The 10,000-nt window shown below is 44.3% G+C and overlaps 1 protein-coding gene across 1 annotated transcript in view; it reads right to left on the bottom strand.

The window, feature by feature from the left end:
- The window catches only part of LOC136180332 (amyloid beta precursor protein binding family B member 2-like), a 37,465-nt gene that overhangs the window by 14,870 nt on the left and 12,595 nt on the right, over positions 1–10,000 (bottom strand). Inside the window, 5 exon segments of the mRNA XM_065959287.1 lie at positions 2,441–2,568; positions 3,246–3,392; positions 6,161–6,221; positions 7,386–7,471; positions 9,283–9,333. Coding sequence (XP_065815359.1) covers positions 2,441–2,568; positions 3,246–3,392; positions 6,161–6,221; positions 7,386–7,471; positions 9,283–9,333 — 473 coding nt within the window.

Raw genomic sequence — 10,000 nt, 5'->3', positions numbered from 1 at the left:
CCTCTTTTCTGTGAATTTGAGGAGATTTCCTTCGTTCATTCACAAATACACTTCAGCCTCTGAAGGTTGTATCCTGATCTAAATGTAGCTTACAGCAGCCTGAGAATCTGAGTATGTCAAGAAGGTAAATAAAAGAGGGATGAGAAGAAGGACAGAGATGGATGGATTTAAAACGTTTAATTGGCTCCCAGTTGTTTTGTGTTCCCTATAAGAAATTTAAAAAAAAACGTGCTTCAAAAAAAAAAAAAGAAGAAACAGGGGGAGAAGAAGTCAGAGGAGCAAGAAAGACAAGTGAAAGAACGAGAGAGGAAATTGGAAGTGAACGTACAGGAGGAAGATAAAAGAGTACAGACGACAGCAGAATACAGCAGCAGATCGAGGAGAGGAGATAAAAGTCAGAAGAAAAAAAAGAGAGAGAGAGGGAGGGAGGTAGAGAGGACACCAAAAAAAAAAAGGTAAAAGGAGTGATATCTCACTTCCAATATCATCTTATCATCATGCAGACGCCCCTGAAAATGTCAAGGTTGCTGTAACCCCCCCCCCCACGAGGCGATAATGACTTTCACTGCACACGAGGAGAGAGAGAGGGGTGTACCGTACTTATACTGACATTACCGTTTCTGTCAATCATGAGGTGTGTGTGTGTGTGTGTGTGCGTGTGTGTGTGTGTGTGTGTGAGAGAGAGAGAGGGGAATCCTTACCTGTACATGTTCAGATCAAACAGTAAAACACAACATAACACTGAAAACCTAATTTCTGCAGATGTTCCAGGTGATATTGTTTTCCCACATTCGACATATAAAATGCAGCAGGTAAGATTTTAAACATCATGAAGAAACATGATGATGACACTTATATGTTAGTGTAGAGCCGCTTCACATCTCACTGTTTTGGAGCTTCAGACAAACATAACTCCTCCACCAACTTCTCCTCTTGTATTTTCACCTCAAACAAGCTCCTCGATTGTTTTTACTCTTCTCAGTTACATGCCCACACCGGCAGTAAAATTCAACCTCCCCCTCCTCCTCCTCCCAAAAAAACAAAAAAACAAAACACTCCTGCTCAGCATCATCACCGTCAAGAGACCGAGGCCTGATTGTACAAAAACAGGAACAAGTCCTCTCCTTACAATCAGGAAAACAAAGGTACTCACAGTGGTTTCAGAAGGTTATCTCGTTGTGTGGTGGCATCACATCACATCACACCGTCTATTTCCTGGTGATACTGCAGACGCGACACACTCACACTCCTCACCCTGTCTGCTCCACAACTACTGAGCACTAACCATACCACCTACCTCCCCCCTCTCTGGCAGCCTCTTCGCCTTACTCTCCCTCTCTTCTGCCAAAACCCCACTTTCCTCCTCCTCCTCCTCCTCAGCCAACCCCTCACCATCTCCTCCTCCTCCTCCTCCTCCTCTCTTTGCTGCAGCTGAGGTATTCCCACTGCTCCTCCTCTGCTCTTATTTGTAGATGTAGATAACAGAAATGAAGGTTAAGAACTCAGAAAACACACAGGCTGTATACCTCTATGTGATAGACACACTGTACCTGACTCTGCTGCATGTGTGTGTTTTTGTGTAGGTGTGTGCATGAGGGAGGAGGAGGAGGGGAGGGGGCTACCGTCCTGTAAATGCTGAGAGCTTTCAGCCTCCCCAGTGTGCACTCATATCCATGCATGTGAGCGTGTGTTAAGCACATGCTAAGGCAAACGATGGAGCAGGTAACGACCTCACCCAGCGCTGCCTGATAACCTACATTCAGTTTCTCCTTGTTGCACGCAGCAGCAGCAGTGCAGGGTGCCCCCTAGTGGTCACCCAGCGCTACTACGATTCATTTTACCCTCCATACATGCAGCAAGTCTTCCTTCACTTGTATCTACACATGGAGCATATTAGACGTCAAATTGAGGAGATGCTCTGCACCGAGTGTGTCAATTTTGTCTTTTGGGACGCCCCCCCGCCGTGCTGAGCTCAGCGAGGTGAAAGCAGGAAGACGGATGGTCAGGTGGAGAGAGAGAGAGAGAGAGAGAGAGAGAGAGAGAGAGAGAGAATAAAAAAGGCCGGTCTCCCTCTCATGCTCTCCTTTGTACAGATGAATTAATCTTTCATTAGCAATCCTTCATCATCAATCATTAACTCCTCTCCTCTGCCCATCACCGCGACAACCCGTCTGCTGCCCTCAATTGATACCCTGACCTTCCCCCCCGCCCCCCCCGCCCGAGTGTGCGCGCCATGCATCATCCACACTGGCGACTAATTGATCAATTAAAACTTTTTAATAAGTGGAATTCACAGAAATGTTAACGCTGTTCTGAGCGGGATTTCCATCTTGAGAAATCACAACTCGACATCTGACACACTCGTGATTTATTACAAATCAAACAGCTGGTTTCTTTTTGTTTTTTTTAAAGGGATTAAAAAAAAGTTGCAGTGACTGACCTGCCGTTGTCCCGGCCGACGCCCCACACTCGGATGCTTGCGATTGGCTGGGAGTGAAGCACGCTGCGGTCCATGGGGTCGACCAGGTTCAACATGTTGTTCTCCAGCAGCAGGTACATGTCCTTCCCCTGAGCGCGCGCACACACACACACACACACACAGACACACACACACACACACACACACACACACACACACACACAAAATTCTTTAGATGTCATTTCTAAAAACATGCAATCCTCATTTCCTGCAGCTCGAGACGTTGAGAGAAGAAGTCGTCTTTTTTCCAAAGGTCAGGCGCTTTTTTTTTTCTTTTTCTTGCTGATAAAGTGTGTGTTGATTTTTCTTTTTTTTTTTTCCCACTGTGTGTGCGTGTCTCTAAATAAATGATCAACCCTTTATAAGAGGGGGCTGGAAGATAAAAGGCAAATTGAAAAAGGGATGAAGCTCTCTCTCTCTGTTTCCTTCTAGTCTGTCGCTCCACATTAAACACAACCAGAGCAAAGAGAGCACAGACTTCATAACATTGCTCCACTTTCTTCTCCTCCTCTTCCCCTCTCTCCCTCCATCTTTTTTTTTTTGACATGCATTAAAGAAGACGTTTGCCCTGGCTAACTTCTGTTCCACTTCCCTCTGTTCCGCCTTAACCTTTTTATTTCACATTTTTTAATGACTTGCCTTCACTTTTTTTCTGCAAGCACGCCTCCTCTCAAGATCTTTCATGTGCAAAGTATTCAAAGCTTGTCAACCTTTATTTTACACCCAAAACACACACACACACACACAAAGCGTCCGTCTTATTCACCTCGCCCCAGATGCCCACGGTGTCCCGGATGTCGTTCTTGCAGTAGGACAGCTGTCGGATGCAGTTGTTGACGGCGACGCTGCTCTTTCCAGGAGCCAGGTCCTCCTCGGCCATCTCCACCCATCCCAGAGAGCGCACTGCAAAACACTGAAGCACACCACAGGAGCAGGATTCTGTTAGATATACAGCATAGGACTTACACACACTGAGACTTTTTGCAGATTCCAGAAGTTTAATGTTTTAAGATTTCAGAAAAAAAAGGCTAAATTGTTTGTTTTGCATGACTTTTAATCCCAAACAGGTCACGGCAGCCGACATGATAGACAGGAAGAGAGCGAGAGAGGAGAAGGAGACATCCATGTGTACTCATCAAGTATTCATGTGATGTCCGTTCAGAGAAAGTACTCTGCAGACCCCCCAGAGAGCCGTGATAAAAGAGGTCAGAGTGGAAGAGAGGTGACAGACGGTGAGCTGGAGGAAACATGTGGAGGAAGTGTTCTTAACGACACTGAATGAAAAATACACAATCAGGGAACGCTCGTCTTGGGTGTGAGCAGGAGTAGGATGTAAGGAAGTCAGAATGTACGACACTTTGAGACCATATATTATCACTTATGAATACAATCTCTGTGATTTGAATCATCAGTTTTATAGAAAAGTAGAAAAGCTTTGGAAAAACTTCAGATCTTAAGTCTGTGCAAACAGAGAAAGACAGAGAGCGAAGTCTAAACTGCACAAATATGTTTGCAGCTTTTCAGTACATATTCCTTCAACAAAGACAGCGTGCAGGAGTTTAGGTTTTGTTTGACTTTCACTAGTATCTTATCAAAGTTTGAATTTATGTTATTGTGATGAATAGATATATAAGAACATTCTTATTTTCTGAGATTTTAAATCAATTCATAACTTCCAAAAATCAAATGTTTTGGGCTAATCAGTCACTCCCTGCTAAGTGCTGAGGCTAGCTCTTTAACTCAGTACAAATAGAGCATCAAGAAATTCAGCCAGTCTCACAGATGACTGGAGGAGATCCTGAAGAATGTATTCATTCATAAATAGACTTTGAATCACGAACCCAGAACCGTTTTGAATCGGAAATTGATTCTCAATCGAATCATGAGACACCCAAAGATTCCCAGCCCTCATGAAGAACCCTATCTGGATAAAGTGTTGTTTAAAGGCAGAGTCAGTATATATAGTATATAGACTTTTACAAAGGTAATGCCTCTCATCATCACTTCTCCATACATGTGTGGTGGTGACTGTGTCTGCAGAGAGCCGGTCCTCTCTGTCTGGATTTTCATGATTTGTTTTGGTTGACTCGGGAGGTTTTTGGGCAGCTGGAATGGATGCAATTCAGCTCCTTTCTCTCTCTCTCTCTCTCTCTCTCTCTCTCTCTCTCTCTCTCTCCCTCTCTCTCTTCCTCCCTCCCTCTCTCTCTCTATCTCCCTCTCTCTCTCTCCCTCCCTCTCTCTCCATATCTCTCTCTCTCTCTCTCTCTCTCCCTCCCTCCCTCCCTCTCTCTCTCTCCCTCCCTCTCTCTCCCTCTCTTTCTCTCCCTCTCTCTCTCTCTCTCTCTCATCTCTACAATAAAGGTGCAAAACCTGTGTGTGTGTGTGTGTGTGTGTGTGTGTGTGTGTGTGTGTGTGTGTGTGTGTGTGTGTGTGTGTGTGTGTGTGTGTGTGTCAGGATGTGCTGCTGGACCAGATGCCCTGACTGGAAGTGTGTGTGTGTGTGTGTGTGTGTGTGTGTGTGTGTGTGTGTGTGTGTGTGTGTGTGTGTGTGTGTGTGTGTGTGTGTGTGTGTGTGTGTGTGTCTGTTATTCATCAGTGTCACGGTTGCTAAGGATTGGGGAACCAGTGCCAGACAACACGCAGAGGGAAACAGAGACTAGACGGCCCAATCAGCAGCACGCCATCGAGCGGATTGTTGGCGTTCAAGTCTGATCTGCGATGACTTCGCTCGTCTCTGCCTCACCCCCCCGTTATGTCTGCTAGACTTTGTGCAGTCAGCAGAAGCTTGAGACAACGTGCTGATCAAAAACACTTTTATCCTAAATGTATGTACGGTATATCTTGTGCTGACATTTTCTGATAAAAGTCTCATCTGCATGTGCAGGGCGTTCGTCTGACTGATGTTTTACTGACCGCTCATTAAAACTGTGAATGTCTCATTTGAATATTAGCTTTGAATGTTTACGAGGCCTTGGTAATAAATGTCACAATGTGAAACATAAATTAAAAAAACTGCACTTCTCATGTCACACCACTAGGGGGCAGCATTGTCTAGATATCGTTTCACATGACAGAGAGCAAAGGCAGCCACTGTGACCACTGTGAGGAGCAGATAAACAACAGCATAAACAAACAGGCTGTGGACATAAACAGACACACACACACACACACACACACACACACACACACACACACACACACACACACACACACACACACACACACACACACACACACACACACACACACACACGAAGCCACATGTGCTGGGAATGTTGACTCTCTTTGTCTGTGTTTAAATTCACGATCAGATAAATAAATAAGAGTCTGACGTTACTTTAGATTGTGGAGAAAAACCAAATGACACCGAGGCTTTAACGCTCGCCAATCTGACTTAGAGGTTGTGTTTAAAAAAAATAGTTTTCAGAAAGGCAACACAAAAGATGTCCTAATGCAAAAGCCTGCTTTGTGTAAAAACACAAAAAGAAATCTAAAATATACTTTAATGACATTTGGAAACTCAGAGGTTCTTTTGAATGGTTTTCTTAACAGAATCAAAGACCACAGCTTACAGAGACCCCCCTGGACACACACACACACACACACACACACACACACACACACACCCTGGACCCTGCAGGCTTTAAGAGCTTAAATCAGATTGAAGAAAAGACTCGTTACCTTTGCTTCCGGGTCGCTGTTGACGCTGCTCGACTCCTCCTCCTCCACTGCTGGACGGTTCCTAAAACAGAAAGGTGAATAAACGTTAAGCAGTATTATCACTTAGACTATTATCTTACTGCTCATACTTTGACCATTATGACTCTTTGTATTTCATTGTTGTTGCTCTGTTTGTCTCCATCCTTCTTCTCCCTCTATCCCACTTTCAAAGCTTTCGCACAGAAGCTAACGGGGATCTTAATGCACAGTTTCATCAGACGTTCATCATGAGTCTGGCTCCGCTCGAGGTTTCTTCCTCTTCACTGTAACTTTTTCTAAATGTTGCTCAGTGCTCATGATGGATGCCTGTCGGGTCTTTGTAGGTAATATCACAATGAGTGAGGTCTTCTACCTGCTCTGTCGATAACTTTTGTTATGAATTGGCGCTGCACAAATTAGAGACGGGACAGATCTGATCTTGAATCGGTATCTGGTCCGATATTGACGTAATTGACGTATCAGATGGTCGGTCACTTTAAACATTCTCAGCTCGCTCAGTCTCTCTTTAAAGACGTTCAGACTGAACTGTAAAGAAGTGTCCACAAACCGTCTCCATGACGACGTTCAGACGAGATGGGACAGCTCCTTCTTTGTGATGAAAAAGTAAAATTCTTACACTTCAGTTTTAAAGATTTAATTTGAAAAACCTGACGGCTGTAGCTGCTTCCTGTTTGTGTGTGAAGCCAGCACAATGTAATGCTGAGTTTACAACAGCTTTGTGTAGCCTTAGACAAACTAACAACAACAACAACAACAACAACACCATTCATTAGGATAATCTAAATATCAGAACCAGTATCTGTAAATATGTCTCTGATTGGTGCATCAAAACACAATGATTGAGATTGAACCTTTAGCTGCTGCACTGCCTCGGTAGCTGCTGCTGTGTGTGTGTGTGTGTGTGTGTGTGTGTGTGTGTGTGTGTGTGTGTGTGTGTGTGTGTGTGCGCGTGTGTGTGTGTGTTTGAAGGCTGCAGGCAGTCATTACACTAATGGAGAACATGGAGGCATTTCCTGTGTACAAGAAGTCACTTCCTGCTTTGACTGACCTCATTTAGCTCCAACACTGATTAAACACAAGATTAAAGAAACCGACTAAACAACAACAACAAGTGGAGAAGGAGGCACAGCTAGCAGAGGTAGTGTGTGTATGTGTGTGTGTGTGTGTGTGTGTCTCTATATTTCACCTTAGCTTGAGCGATGCATAGCGAAGCGTAGCCCCCTCAAACTCCTTCAGGCTGGGGTCAGGGTTCACGGTGGCCGCCTGCAGGTCCTGTTGCACAAAGTGACATCATCAGAGCGAGCAGACTTCTTCACTAAAGCCTCTTTCACACATGTAACCTGTGATGTTGTCTGGGTCGGACAGGACTAAACTATCATGAAGAGACAAAAAGGAAGGTTATCTCTGATCCTGTTTGTGCTTTATGACTGCAGAAAAGTGATCCAGATGCATTATGAGGACGACAACAGCATTAACGTGCCGACATTAAACAGCTCTTGCTGATATTAGTTTCCATGTGAATGCAGAACATATTACTGTTGTTTAAATGACGCCTCGTGTTTTGAAACCATAAGAATACTGTGAATAGCATCGAAAAGCAACAAAGCTTCAAAATATACAGAGCCACATTTTTTTATATCACCGGTCGTGTTTTTAACGTAAAGCTTCCGGGAGTGAGCGGCGGTGGTTCATGACTAAATCAAAGGTCTAATAAAAATACTGACTGTTCTTACATTACGTCCTTTTGGCGTCTCAAAGATACAAAGGTTACATTTATGTCTCTCACAAACGGAGAGCACAGGAGGACGCGCTGGTCCTTTGCAGACGTCTTTGAACATTCATATCGTTCAATGCACACTGGATACATTACACACTAAAGGTTCATCACATTTTCTAGGATGTCTTTTATTTATAAATCCACATTTGTAGTCTAGTTTAAAAAAAAAAAGATCTTAGTATTTTTGTCCCTAAATGGTATTTGTTAGGTTTCTGTGGTGTCTTGACTGTGATTGCAGTTGCTGCTGTGACGATGTCATTTCCTGCAAAGGGTTAATAAAGCACCCATCTATCATTGATTCTGCGACGGCGTAATATTGGTGTGTGATTTAGCGTCGCAGAAGCTCGTCACGGCTGGAGCTCCACATACACACACAGTCACACATGCACACACACACACACACACACCGCTGTGCTCCCCTCGCCTCTGTTACTACCTCTGAAGAAGGTGTAGACAGTGTGCACGAGTTTGCTTACAACTTTTGGTAGTTAAGACGTTACTCTATATCGGGTGTTTACGACTTCTTCTTCTGATGCCATGGAATGGAACCAGCTAGCGTTATCGTTTTGATTTTTATTGGTATCATATGACATTTTTAATTCTGGTATCGTGGCAACCATGACCACAAGGTGCTCTTGTAATTTAAATGTTTAACTGTGTGTGAGATCATCATACTTGTCCTAGGAATGTCATGCTTTGTTACAGCTGGAGCCGTGAGAGGGGCCAGAGCCTCGCCACCTCAACATACATAACATTCACTGGTTACATGACATGTGGGAGAGAGAGGCTGAGAGAGAGACACAAACCTGGCAGTCACCACACGTAAATATTTTGACCTCTGTGTAGTATATAAACCAGCATGCATCCAGAGTGTGGGTGGATGGACTTTTAGCTGGAAGGAGACATGGCGTCGGTGTGTTATGTGTAATGAGGCATGCTGCATTAAGGAGAGAAAGTTCACATGTAGTACGTACTTGTGCACAAGTGTGTGTGTGTGTGTGTGTGTGTGTGTGTGTGTGTGTGTGCAAGCAGAAGGTAAAAGAAGACAACATTTCAGCTGAATATGTGAAGAAAGAAACATCGTGTTCAGTGTGTTTCTGCAGCCAAACAAAAAATAAAAATGTTTTTTTAAAAAGCATGACTGAATGCTGTGGTTTGTGTTGAAGCGTCTGCTACACATGCGTTCTCCAGGCAGTGAGTCACCAGCACACGATGCACACGAGCGCACACACACACTCGACGAGCGGGTGGAGGACAGACTCAAAGAGCGAGACTCGTTGGCGTTTGATGAGTGCGTTATACTTGCCTTCCACACCTCACTATCAATCTTTCCTCCAAAATCACTCCACGCTTGTTTCTACGCACAGCATTAAAAACACACACACACACGTACACACGGGGTGGAGGAGGGGGGAAGAAAGACAGAACAAGGCTGTTAGCTAACTAGCTCAGTCCACACAGGGTGTGTGATGCAATAAGGAGCGACTCAGCAACACGTTACTTCTCAGGTGTTTCTGCTCCTTTTGAACATCCCCGCCCCCCCCTGCTGAGAATCCACTGATTCTTCATTAGTAGAGTATGCAGAGTGCAGACATGGAGTACAGTCAGTGCTTATGAGGAAAGAAATGATTTGATATTTGTTTGTTTTCTTCACCACAGCATGTGGATCTCAAACGGAGCCAACATTCAGCTTTACTTCTGACGACCATTTCAATCCGTTTGTGCAAAATGATGGAAAGAAAATATAATTAAGAAAAACTGATCTAAAAGAGAAACTGGTTAAGGTCCCGTGTCCACCTAGCATATTTTTTTTATTTTTTTATTAAATGAGTAGAGAGCGTTCTCAGCAGAAAGCGGTCGCCTGAAGGAAAAGCACATCGCCCAGCATTCTGCCCTTTTTGTGTGGTCGCTCCGAGCGCTCAAGTTGAAAACGATGCTGTTGACGTCACCGACGCTCTTTTCCAAATGTACGATATTCCCCGTATACGTCACATCCTCCGCGCTCCGGGTCTGATCGGGAAATA

Source organism: Labrus bergylta, chromosome 1 (assembly GCF_963930695.1).
Source record: "Labrus bergylta chromosome 1, fLabBer1.1, whole genome shotgun sequence".
Classification (NCBI taxonomy): Eukaryota; Metazoa; Chordata; class Actinopteri; order Labriformes; family Labridae; genus Labrus; species Labrus bergylta.
The sequence above is the reverse complement of the archived record's forward strand: the minus strand, read 5'-3'. Positions and strand labels throughout refer to the sequence as shown.